The 13,010-nt window shown below is 58.0% G+C and overlaps 1 protein-coding gene across 2 annotated transcripts in view; it reads right to left on the minus strand.

The window, feature by feature from the left end:
• LOC144733428 (solute carrier family 2, facilitated glucose transporter member 9-like) overlaps positions 1-13,010 on the minus strand; it is a 44,095-nt gene that overhangs the window by 8,989 nt on the left and 22,096 nt on the right. The window contains exons 4-9 of one of the 2 annotated variants that reach the window (XM_078615340.1): positions 5,392-5,552; positions 4,808-4,932; positions 4,178-4,307; positions 2,530-2,678; positions 1,601-1,803; positions 883-993 (exon numbers count right to left, since the gene is read on the minus strand). In XM_078615340.1, coding sequence (XP_078471466.1) covers positions 883-993; positions 1,601-1,803; positions 2,530-2,678; positions 4,178-4,307; positions 4,808-4,932; positions 5,392-5,552 — 879 coding nt within the window. Of the gene's footprint in view, positions 1-882; positions 994-1,600; positions 1,804-2,529; positions 2,679-4,177; positions 4,308-4,807; positions 4,933-5,391; positions 5,753-13,010 lie in introns of those variants that run through there. The other variant, XM_078615339.1, reaches the window with a different exon arrangement.

Raw genomic sequence — 13,010 nt, forward strand, 5'->3', positions numbered from 1 at the left:
CACTGGAGCTGTGCACTTTTACATCTAAATTGGAAACTCATTTCTTTAGAACTGCTTTTTTTGTTAATTTGTTGTCCGTCCCCCACACCTCCGATTCGTGTGGTTGGCTACGTATAGTGCAAACGATATTCAACATACATACAACAGGGTAGGGGAGGCAAGGGCTGGAGGGGCGAGGGAAGGAAAGAGGAAGGGAATGGCCCGATAGAGAAGAGGTGAGGTTTTAAGAGAGGAACGTTTTAAGAGAGGAACGAGGTTAAGGAGGGGGAGGGGAGTACTGCTTAATGTACAGGGGGTAGCGTTGAGTCTATGTGAAGCGTTGAATTTACAGGCAGTGTTGAGTCTACAGGCAGTGTTGAGTCTACGTGCAGTGTTGGGTTAAGGGGGAGTGCTGCTTAATGTACAGGGGGAGTTTATTCCAGTGGAGGGGTGCAGATAGTCCCAAGGAAGCGCATTGAGTGCGTGGCTGAGGATGTCCAGGAGGTGGTGGCCGGGAGGCGGGGTGAGGAGGTGGGGGTGAGGAGGTGAGGGTGAGGAGGTGGGGGTGAGGAGGTCGGGGTGAGGAGGTCGGGGTGAGGAGGCGGGGGTGAGGAGGTGGGGGTGAGGAGGCGGGGGTGAGGAGGCGGGGGTAAGGAGGTGGGGGGTGAGGAGGCGGGGGTGAGGAGGCGGGGGTAAGGAGGTGGGGGGTGAGGAGGTGGGGGTGAGGAGGCGGGGGTGAGGAGGTGGGGGTGAGGAGTCGGGGGTGAGGAGGCGGGGGTAAGGAGGTGGGGGTGAGGAGGTGGGGGTGAGGAGGCGGGGGTGAGGAGGTGGGGGTGAGGAGGTGGGGGTGAGGAAGAGGAGGCGTGTGAGGCCCGCTCCGTGCCAGGCTAGGTGTCCACTCACGCAGGTCACGGCTGTCAGGATTTCCGCTGCTCCGGTTCCCAGTGTCACGTAGGGAATGTGCTCCTCTGCGATCTCTGCCTCTTTGAAGATGTAGGTGGAGTAGAAGTAGATCTGAACAGAACAGATCGGACACACACAGGGAGAGCACGGAGTGGGCGGGGGAGTCAATGTCCGGCCCGCGACGTCCCAACATTTGGAGAATCTCCATTAAAACAGAAATGTTGCTTGCTGATCACACGTCCATCCGTTTGTTGTCCTCTCCCCCGCACCTCCGATTGGCACGGTTGGCTACGTATGGGTGTGAAAGAAGTTACATACATGCATTAAATCATGAGCGTAGGCATCAATTAATAATTACATATGCAAATCGTACGCACCGTACACAACCTTCTGCATGCCAGTCGAGGGAGTAAACATATCGCCACCGAGGCACCCCTGATGATGTGGCTCGCCTCGTCACGGTCCCAGGCAGCGTGTCACCGTGATACACCAGATACAAAAGAGATTTGTGTTAAACCTCGTGGTGGATGAAGAGTGTGGATGTCATGAAGACCGACTCTCACGCAACGCGATTCGATGCTTAGCCTTAGCCACTGATGCTGCATCCATCGATTACGCCAAGCATAGCATCACAACGCCCCCGCCCTCCCCTCCCGCTCGCCCCTCCCACTCCCCCCTCGCCCCTCCCGCTCACCCTCCCATTCCCCCTCCCGCTCACCGCGTTGACGCCGCTCAGCTGCTGGGTGATGTTGAGCGTCACTACCACGACGAGCTGCCGGCGGGAGGAGCGCTCGCACAGCACCTCCAGCATCCCGGTGCGCGCGACGCCCGACGCCGCGTGGCTCTGCTCAGCGCCCATCGCCTCCAGCTCCAGCTCCACGCTCTGCAGGGTCGTAGAGCGCGGTCGGAGCCAGCGGAGGGCTGAGGGGCACAGTCGACGCCACTCACGACCGGCATCGCTGTCGCGGTGGCAAGATGTTGACTACCTCGCCTGGTATAGAGGAGGTCGTGGGATCGATCCCGACCCGGACGCTTGCTGTTTTAGTGTCCACCCCGTGTCCACCCCGTGTCCACCTCCAACTGGGTTCACTGTGAGCCCTGGGCTGGAGAGTCACAGCTCCCCCCCACCACCCCACCAAGGGGGGGGGGGGTGGCGGCTTCTGGGCCTCGACTCGTGGGTGCATTCAGCAGTGTCGTCACAATCCATCGATCCCTCGTTGAGTACTGATCGGAACTGATGGATTGCACCATCGCCATCATCATGATCATCGTCACGTGCTTAATTCAAATTGTAACAAGGCTACAATAGAGTGAATGAAACAGAGATAAAATGATAATAAACGAGATGATATTACGAATTCACAGCGCTTCGATTGTTCCAATGGCCCGCATGATGATGAGCGATCACCATGCACTGGCGGGGTGAGTTCCCATGTCCAGATGCCACACGCAAAGCATCAACGGAGGTGGTGCAGAGAAGACGGCGGTGACAATGATAATGATGATGACGACGGTGAAGGTGATGATAACAATGGTGATGACGATGACGGTGACGACGATGACGGTGACAGTGACGTTTATGATGATGTCGATGAAGATGATGGTGACAGTGACGATGACGATGTGTCTCGAACGTGCCGTTTCTACCGTTGAGCGCCTCCTTCGGCTCCTTGCGGGTGATGAGGAGGTATATGGGGCTCTCGGGAAACCAGGGCAGAACGAGGAGCTGGACGATGGCAGGGAGAGCAGGCAGCGCCAGCACCACGGGCCAGAGGGAGCTCCCACCAAGCACCTGCCTGGGAAACCTCCAGCATCAACCAACGCCCTCTTCGTTGGCACCCGGGGTCAGCGACCCTGGCACCCGGAGTCAGTGGGAGGGACCCCTGCCCTCTGCGCCCACACTGTGGAACCTCGCCAGCGCGGCCCTCTTACCTCCCACACTCCAGTTAGGGGGCACTGCAGTGGCAAGATGTTAACTACCTCGCCTGGTATACGGGAGGCTGTGGGTTTGATCCCGACCCTGATGATGCCTGTATATTTGAAGTTTGTGTGTTCTCCCTCTCTCCCTGTGACTGCGTACATTTTTCTCCGGGTCCTCCCGTTTTTCCCTCAACATTTAGAATCGACTTGCGTGTTCAGTATTTGGCTGCTATAAATGTCCACGTGATGACAAGCCACTTTGTTGAGCTATCATTTGTGGCCAGGTCGCTTCTGAAAACGAGCTCTACAGCTCAGTGGGCCTCACCTGATAAAATGAAAATAGTTTATAGTTTCAAACCCAAGACCTCCTGAAGAACCGGCAAGGGAAATAACATCTCGCCACAGCGGCATCCCATGATTAGAGGCGGCGCGGTGCGTGCATTTGAATCGGGGGGGGGGCGATGGGGGGCAGGTGGGGTGGCGGACAGAGGGGGGGGGCAGGGGGGGTGCGGCAGAGCGCGGCCCACGTAAGAGAGGCGCTCTCAAGAAAACTCCGTCCGAGATTGCCGTGAGTTGTGCCTCCGCTGTGCACAACGCTGCGGCGCATGTCCCCCAACCCGCCACGCCATCGTGGTGTTGCAGAAAACATTTCACTTCTTTTATTCTCATGAGCTGCAATTCAGCCAAATTTGACTTGGAGAAAAAACCCGCAATATATTAACGCGATAAGTTTGTTGCTGATGGTGACTAGGCAGACACCATCGACTCGCCATACGTGGGGAAGCAGTTGTGACTGCCCTCGCCGTGGAGTCTTGACCAGAGGTCGCAAACGGGTTTTGATTCCTTACCCCCCCGTACCCGTACCCGGCCGCACCAGGGTCGCAAACGGGTACCTGTACCCGGCTGGGTACGGGTAGCCGGGTATCCGGTAGGGTACGGGTATCGGGTACCCGATTGCGACCTCTGGTCTTGACCCCTAACCCTACTCTGCAGGTCATAGACGTGAATTATTAAACCTCTCCCATTTCGATGGCGTACGTGTACATCCCTAGTGTTTCTTCTGATTCATATCGGAAGAAAAACTCCATAGGTGTACGTCATCGGAATGGAATGTAAATAAGAAGGGCCACGCGGGAGGATGCGTGGCACAGTTTGGAGCCAGCTATCGTAGAGTGCGGTCGTGTCGCTACGGTTCTCTGCGCAGTGTACGGTACAGCGTCTTTAACAACAGCGGCGCTACGTCTCTCTAAATAAAACGAACGCCAAGCCGCTCGCACGTTCCGAGATTCGGCGGTGAACGGAGACACCCACCCCACAACTTGCAGATGACGTCTCGGACACGTGAAAGGGTCAAAGGGAATCTCGGCGTGCGTACCTCAGGCCCACGATCTGTCCGACCAGAATGCCGAACGTCAGGAACATCGACGTGGTCATGGCCAGGGCCCCCCTCTGCTGCTGGGGGGCGCTCTCCGCCAGGTACATGGGGTGCAGGCCGAGGCCGGCTCCTGCTCGCACGCCACGCGAACACGCAGGCCACACGCAGGCCACGGCGGCAGACACCACATGTCCACCCATCAGGAACCGCTTCTGTTTCGCTGTACAAAGCGATTTACATTTTTATTTCCCAGGTAAGGCCCCACTGAGCTATGTAGCTTTTCCAAAAGCGATCTGGCTATCACAAATGACAGCTCAACGAAGTCGCTTATCATCTCGTGGAAATTTATAGCAGACGAATACTCTAAACGCACGTTTATTGTGGGGGGGGGGGAGAAACCGGAGGACCTGGAGAAAAATCCACTCGACCACGGGGAGAGAGAGACTGAGAGAACATGCAAACTCCAAATTTACAGGTATTGTCAGGGTCAGGTTCGAACCCACAACCTCCTTCATACCAGGCGAGGGAGATCATTTCTCGCCACAGCAGCACCCTCATCATCAAACAGCCTGGACACACGAGGAGGAACGAGGGCTCCGCTTGGATCCCCACGACCGTCGCGCCACTTACCACAGTTCACCCCGATGAGAAATCGGCCGATGATGATGAGCTCGAACGAGGTGGCCACCTCGCTCACCCCCATGAGCAGGGCGGCGATAATGGCGAACGCGTTGTTAGCGAGGAGGCCTGCCTTCCTAAACACACGCACACAGATCCCCCGTGTAGCCTTAACAGACTGTTGGGGCAAGTGCTGTTAGCGAGCAGCACCTGTGAAGGCCGGAACGGCACACGAGGGGTGGGTGGCCAGCACCACGCCCGGCCGCCTTTGTCTCCCCAGTGGCGATGTTTACACACCGCACCAGGTACTCATTTGGGGCCAAGTCGACCTAGAGGAGGCCCAGGACCAGTTCAGATACACGTCACCGGTGTTGGCCGTGTGGTATGCGCGCTGCATGGCCGTGTATAATATGTGGTATGCAGTATGTGCGCTGTGCATATGTGTGTGTGTATTATGCGATATGTGCGTTGCGTGGCCGTGTGCGTGTGGTATGTGGCATGTGGGCTGTGTGGTCCGGGCACTCTACGGCCGCGTGAGCGTGCGGCATGCGGTGCGTGCGCCGCGTGGCTTCGAGCGATCGAGCGGTTCCCGTCACCTCCCCATGAGCAGCGCCATGGGCCTGGCCACGAGAGCCCCCACGAGCCCGCCCACGGCAAACACCGAGGCGATGACCGCCCACAGCAGCGTGAGCGTGCTGTCGCTCACGGGATGTGCGTATCGCGCCTGCCACGTGCTGTTGATGAACGCCTGCACCTCCTGGGAACACAACGCGGCGAGGGGATCATGGGGAGCCGTGGGAGCGGAGCTGCAGGGAAACGTTGAGCTGAGAGTTTTTTTCATATTTTGCAATTTTTTCATGTTGGGGATTTTCGATTTAAAACTTTCGTGACTGCAGGGATTCATCTTCTTGGTTCTTTCGGTAAAGGCACGTAGAAGGGAAGTAATAAAATAATACAAATAAAACAATTCTCACGACGTTTCGGCCACAACGCAAGCAGCCGTCCTCAGGTGAAAACCAGGTCTGTCGAGGCGACAGCGTCTGAATAAAACAGCACACGTGCTTGGAGCATATATATGTAGTGGTGGTATTGACGTGCGCCGACTGTGACAGTGATGGATCACGGGGCGGCGCGGGGTGCGGGGTTGGGCACGCGTTGTGGGCGTGGTGTGGACGCGCGCGCCGGGAGTGACAGATGACGGGGCGGCGCGGCGTGGGTGGTGAGGCACGATGAGATGTGGGAAAACAGGATCGTAGCCAGCGCCCGGCGATTGGTCGAATAAGTGGGTGCTCGCAGCGACGTCCGCAGGTGGGGTATAAAGGGGGACGCGCGAGAGCACTCGGGGAGAGTTACCCAGTTGAAGACCCGAAGACGGAGCTGAAGACCTAGTGCCCCGAGACCCCTAGTCCCGCCGTCCTTGTGGGGACCGGGGCCCTGTGTGGCTCGGAGGCGAGGCTGTGGGACCCGGGGTCCGACGCCCCCGTGGGTCGGGCTGGGGACCCACAGTCGAGACGGATACCCCGGGCAGGGAGTGTCCCGAGTAGCTCAGTGGCGTTAGTCGCCGAGTAGCTAAGTGGATGTTGGTCATCCGAGTAGCTCAGTGGCGTTAGTCGCCGAGTAGCTAAGTGGGTGTTTGTCACCCGAGATACTAAGTGGATGTTGGTCATCCGAGTAGCTCAGTGGGCGTTAGTCGCCAAGTAGCTAAGTGGGTGTTTGTCACCCGAGATACTAAGTGGGTGTTTGTCACCCGAGATACTAAGTGGGTGTTTGTCACCCGAGATACAAAGTAGGTGTTAGTCACCTGTGAACGAGTTTGATAAAATAAAGAGTGTGTTACCCGTGAAGTCGTCTCCCGCCGAGTTACTACATTACAACTGGCGTCAGAAGTAAACCTGTCTTCAAGAAGTATGGACACGAGGAAGACTACCCGTACCCACGAGCGAGGTCGGGACGACGACGGCGTACCGGGGACACCGACCTCGGGAGTAGAGGACGAGGAGTTGCCGCCGATGCAGCACTTCGCGGTGATGGCCGACGCTCCGCTTGCCTCCGACACCAGCCTCCAGGACGCGCACTCCCGGTTGGCGGAGTTGCTACTCGCCGCCGCCGCTGTCTTGGCCGACATCTCCGTTCCGGCGAGCGGAAAAACGGCTGCGGGGGTCGTGGAGGAAGCGACGTTGGAGGATTCCCGCCAAAAGGCGCTTCGCGCCAAAAGTCTGGAAGTTGCCGCCGTTTTTGGGGGGCCGCCACCGATTGGCGGGAAAGACGGACGCCACGTGGCCGGACACCTCCGCGCAGCGCAGCCCACGTCATCAGCGCGCGCCGGAGCCCTCCATTTTGCGCCTGACAACCGAGCCGACATTTTACACAACTACAGCGGAGCGCGGGAAAATCTCTCCGACGTCGACGACGATCGGGTCCTCCAGCAAAGATTGCCCGCGCTGTCGGCGTTCAAGGCGGATGGGGGCGACTGGGGAGCCTTCCAACGAAGGTTCCTCGCTCATCAGGAGATGTCGGGGTGGTCCGACACCACTGCCCTGCGTGCGTTGCCAGCGATGCTTGACGACGACGCGCTTGCAGCCTTCACATCTGCTGCAAGGTCGTCCCGCTCTACGCTCCAGGCCGCACTACACCTGATGGCGAAGATGTTCGGGCCGCCCTCCACGTGTCGCCACCAGTTCTACGATCGGCGGAAGGTGGCTGGAGAAACGACGCTCGCCTATCGCACGGCACTACTCGCCTTGGCGGACGCAGCTTTTCCCCGCATGGATAAGGAGGGGAAGGACGCCATGGTGACGGAGCAGCTGCTGGTGTTGGCCCACGAGTTGGGGGTCCCCATCAACGTGGCGGACGAGATGGATATCTGCTCCCTGGCGATCGCCACGAGCATTCACGCGTACGAGGTCCTCAAACGCAAGCCGGGGGTCGTCTGCAAATGGGCGGGGAACGCGGCACTGGCCGCCACGATCGCCGAACCTCAGCCAGCTGCGGTGCAGGAGCAGGCCTTCGCTGCATCGCGTCCGGGGGAGTGGAGAACGGGAGGTCGTTCGCCCACACGTTCGCCCCGCAAGCTGGAGCAACCGAAACCTACGACGTCCGTCGTCTGCTACAACTGCGGCCTTCGGGGTCACGTCGCAGCCGGGTGCCGGGCCCCGCGTCAGCGCGCCACAGGACCACGTCGGGACGACGACCAGGGCCACAAGTCATCCCAACAAAACCCGGTGCCTCGGGCTTGACGGCTGCTGACCGTCGAGAGCCTGAACCCCGGGGCACGCACGGGTCCTCGATGCCTGGCCGATGTCTTCCTGAACCGCCGGCACCACCGGACGTTCAACCGCGTCTGGTGCCGTACGACGGACCGGCAAGGCGGACTCGGGCTAGGGCTCAACAATTTTCATGAAGACGTTTTTCCTCTACACCGAGCTCGCCCGGTGTTCCCCTCTGCCGGGGTAATGTCCCGTTGTAGGGACGCTCGGAAAAAGAAGGGGACACTGCACGAGTCGAAAGAAAAAAAAAAATTTCCATTTATTTTCCTTTTTGCATACACATTGCTATTGTCACTGGCCGGTTTGTATATATTGTTCTATTGTCGCGGTGGCATTGGTTGAGGGTTGCGGATGGTAGTGTTCGCGTCGTGTTGTGTTGTTAAGTTAGTTGTTGTTCTTGTTGTTGTGTTGTGTTACGGGGCACACAGGGCGGTTTGTATATTTTTATAGCAGCCGGGTCGGCTGCGAGCTATGTGGTAGGGGGTGATGTAGTGGTGGTATTGACGTGCGCCGACTGTGACAGTGATGGATCACGGGGCGGCGCGGGGTGCGGGGTTGGGCACGCGTTGTGGGCGTGGTGTGGACGCGCGCGCCGGGAGTGACAGATGACGGGGCGGCGCGGCGTGGGTGGTGAGGCACGATGAGATGTGGGAAAACAGGATCGTAGCCAGCGCCCGGCGATTGGTCGAATAAGTGGGTGCTCGCAGCGACGTCCGCAGGTGGGGTATAAAGGGGGACGCGCGAGAGCACTCGGGGAGAGTTACCCAGTTGAAGACCCGAAGACGGAGCTGAAGACCTAGTGCCCCGAGACCCCTAGTCCCGCCGTCCTTGTGGGGACCGGGGCCCTGTGTGGCTCGGAGGCGAGGCTGTGGGACCCGGGGTCCGACGCCCCCGTGGGTCGGGCTGGGGACCCACAGTCGAGACGGATACCCCGGGCAGGGAGTGTCCCGAGTAGCTCAGTGGCGTTAGTCGCCGAGTAGCTAAGTGGATGTTGGTCATCCGAGTAGCTCAGTGGCGTTAGTCGCCGAGTAGCTAAGTGGGTGTTTGTCACCCGAGATACTAAGTGGATGTTGGTCATCCGAGTAGCTCAGTGGGCGTTAGTCGCCAAGTAGCTAAGTGGGTGTTTGTCACCCGAGATACTAAGTGGGTGTTTGTCACCCGAGATACTAAGTGGGTGTTTGTCACCCGAGATACAAAGTAGGTGTTAGTCACCTGTGAACGAGTTTGATAAAATAAAGAGTGTGTTACCCGTGAAGTCGTCTCCCGCCGAGTTACTACATTACATATATAAGCTGGGTTGGAAGGGGGGAAAAGGGCGCCTTGGCAAAAGAATATGCATATCAAGAGGAATTTTGCTTATTTATGGGAAATGCAAGTATGTGATCAGTACTACTTATGCCCTTGCATTATGCAGGATTAGCAGCATTAAAGGGAAGGGATATGGGAAATGCAGGTATGTGATTAGTACTACTTATGCCCGTGCATTATGCAGGATTAGCAGCATCAAAGAGAGGGGATATGGGAAATGCAGGTATGTGAATAGTACTACTTATGCCCGTGCATTATGCAGGATTAGCAGCATCAAAGGGAGGGGATAGGGGTAGCATTAATAAAGGGAAGGAGTGTTAATAGTATGTATAATTGTAATGTATTACTTACTGTTAGTAACTCAGCTTATTGTAGAGTATATTTAGTATACTGATGATACTGTGTAGTTTATACTTTAGTTGTTTACGTGTTGGTTTTAGTTACTGCAGTTACATACTATTAACACTCCTTCCCTTTATTAATGCTACCCCTATCCCCTCCCTTTGATGCTGCTAATCCTGCATAATGCACGGGCATAAGTAGTACTATTCACATACTTGCATTTCCCATACATATGATAGATTCCTATTGATATGCATATTCTTTTGTCAAGGCGCCCTTTTCCCCCCCTTCCAACTTAGCTTATATATATGCTCCAAGCACGTGTGCTGTTTCATTCAGACGCTGTCGCCTCGACAGACCTGGTTTTCACCTGAGGACGGCTGCTTGCGTTGTGGCCGAAACGTCGTGAGAATTGTTTTATTATGTTTTATTTTTCTTATTTTATTACTTCCCTTCTACGTGACTTTACCGAAAGAACCAAGAAGATGTTGGGGATTGTTGCACGCCCCGACGTGTCCAGACGCGGTGGTTTCTCCTGACGGTGACAAGTGAATTGACCTTGAGAGGAGACAAGTGAATTGACCGTAAGAGGAGAGTGTCTGTGAATGCGTGTGTAGCAGTTAGCGCGCTGCGCTACGAACTTGGCGACCCGAGTTCGATTCCTGCTCACGGCCAACACCGGTGACGATTATTATGAAACCGGTCCTGCGCCTCACCTAGGTCGACTCAGCTTCAAATGAGTACCTGGTGCGGTATGTAAACATCGTCACTAGGGAGACAAAGGGGGTCAGGTGTGGTGTTGGTCACCCACCCCCTCGTGTGCCGTTCCGGTCTTCATAGGTGCTCGCTAACAGCACTTGCTCCAACAGTCTGTTAAGGCTTCACGGGGGATCTTTGTGTTTGACAACCTCATCCTCGCATCCAGGCTCTGGATGCGAGGATGAGGTCAATACACTGACGTTGGTTAAACTCAAACAAATAAAAAGGTACGGTTTAGTCCATCAGCCGTTTCACTTCTTGAGCAATATTGAATTTCTTTCCCACCGTACGTGCTAACCGGAGGTGCGGGGGAAGGACAGCAAACTAAACACAAAGTTCTCAAGAAGTGAGTTTGTTAATGTAGATGATTTACAAGTGCAAAGCTTCAGTGGCTTCCTAATATCGCAAGGAAGAGTCTTCCAGATGTCGTGCTTGAGATACGCGTCACACGCTGAAGTCGGTGTACAGTGGGAGCAAATGAGGAGACAGGGCGCTGATTGGCTGGTCGTTATTGTTGTCACAAAGGAGGTGGCGTGATGTCTGAGGATGGTAGCAGGTGGCAGGGAGTAATTAAGGGTGCAGGGTGCTGATTGGCCGAGAGGGGTTGTTGTCGGAGAATGGCGCCCAGTGTCTGGAAAAAACATGCCACGTGGCAGCGGGGGCTGGGGGCGAGTGGCGTCGCGGGGGATGCCCCTGATTAATTGGGAATTAATTGGCTCGGGGATCAAGTCAGGGGTTTTCGAGGAGACAGGAGTTCGCGCCTGGGAGGAGACAGAGGATGGAGAGTCGGAGCAGCAGAGTAACAGTATAGGGTAGCAGTGTAGAAGCGTAGGGTAGCAGTGGAGAAGCGTAGGGTGCAGTGGAGAAGCGTAGGGTAGCAGAGGAGAAGCGTAGGGTAGCAGTGGAGAAGCGTAGGGTAGCAGTGGAGAAGCGTAGGGTAGCAGAGGAGAAGCGTAGGGTAGCAGTGGCGAAGCGTAGGGTAGCAGTGGAGAAGTGTGGGTAGCAGTGGAGAAGCGTAGGGTAGCAGTGGAGAAGCGTAGGGTAGCAGTGGAGCAGTGTAGAGTAGCAGTGAGATGACGAAGCCAGTAGGAAGCGGCTGGAGTGTGGGAAGAAAAGCTGATGTAGCTACGACGGAGTGGGACGGCGGAGCTGATAAAGAGCAGCCGAACTGTGGCGGAGCGAGTGGAGAGGAGAGTCGACGGAGGAGTGATGGGGAGCGAGCGAGGCAGGTGGAACGCGGCGAGCGAGCGGAGAGCGCGGAGGAGAACCGTGGATCGGTGTGAGCGGGAGGAACGTTGAGCGATGTTGGTTGAAGGAATGTTGAGCGAAATACGCGAAATAAAGTAACGAGGAAAGAGCACTACACAGACAGCTGTAGAAGCGCATCTGAAAGCGCGCGATGCGGTGACCGTTGCTGCGAGGATGACCGGAGTTCGTGTGCTGGTTTACACTCTTTGTGAGTCTTTGTGAGCGTCCGTGCAGCCGTGCCGCGCGAATATTGGGGCGCAGAGGGGTGAGCTAAACAACGTGCTCGCCAAGGCTCGCGCATGTTCGCGCAACAACAACAACAAGAATCGCGTTAACGGCGAGGCGCGCTCGCAAATTCACACCGCCGCTTTAGCACTCGCCTTCGTGCGAGACGAGCGCCTGCAGGGGCGCGCGCGTGCACGCAGCCGCCCTCGTGTTGGTGGCGGTGGGCGTGGGCGTGTGTGAGATAACCCCGGGCGGTGGTGAGCCAGCCAATCAGCGATGTCCCTCAGAGAGGGCGCTGGCGCGGGGGGGGGGTCACCCGATCGGCGGGGGGCCCGGCGAGAAGCGGCCGACGAGGAGGAGGGGGGAGTGGAGGGGGAGGGGGGAGTGGAGGGGGAGGGGGGAGAGGAGGGGGTGGGGGGAGAGGAGGGGGTGGGGGGAGAGGAGGGGGTGGGGGTGTGGAGGGGGTGGGGGGAGTGGAGGGGGTGGGGGGAGTGGAGGGGGAGTGGAGGGGGTGGGGGGAGTGGAGGGGGTGGGGGGAGTGGAGGGGGTGGGGGGAGTAGAGGGGGTAGTGGGGGGAGTGGAGGGGGTAGTGGGGGGAGTGGAGGGGGAGGGGGGTAGTGGGGGGAGTGGAGGGGGTGGGGGGAGTGGAGGGGGGAGTGGAGGGGGAGGAGAGGGTGGGGGGAGTGGAGGGGGAGGGGGGAGTGGAGGGGGAGGCGGGGGTGGGGGGAGTGGAGGGGGAGGAGGGGGTGGGGGGGGTGGGGGGAGTGGAGGGGGTGGGGGGAGTGGAGGGGGAGGGGGGAATATAGGGGGAGGGGGGAGTGGAGGGAGTGGAGGGGGTGGGGGGAGTGGAGGGGGTGGGGGGAGGGGGGAGTGGAGGGGGTAGGGGGAGGGGGGAGTGGAGGGGGAGGGGGGAGTGGAGGAGGAGGGGGGAGTGGAGGAGGAGGGGGGAGTGGAGGAGGAGGGGGGAGTGGAGGGGGTGGGGGGAGTGGAGGGGGTGGGGGGAGTGGAGGGGGTGGGGGGAGTGGAGGGGGTGGGGGGAGTGGAGGGGGGGGGGAGGGGGTGGGGGG

Source organism: Lampetra planeri, chromosome 47 (assembly GCF_965212315.1).
Source record: "Lampetra planeri chromosome 47, kcLamPlan1.2.h2, whole genome shotgun sequence".
NCBI lineage: Eukaryota > Metazoa > Chordata > Hyperoartia > Petromyzontiformes > Petromyzontidae > Lampetra > Lampetra planeri.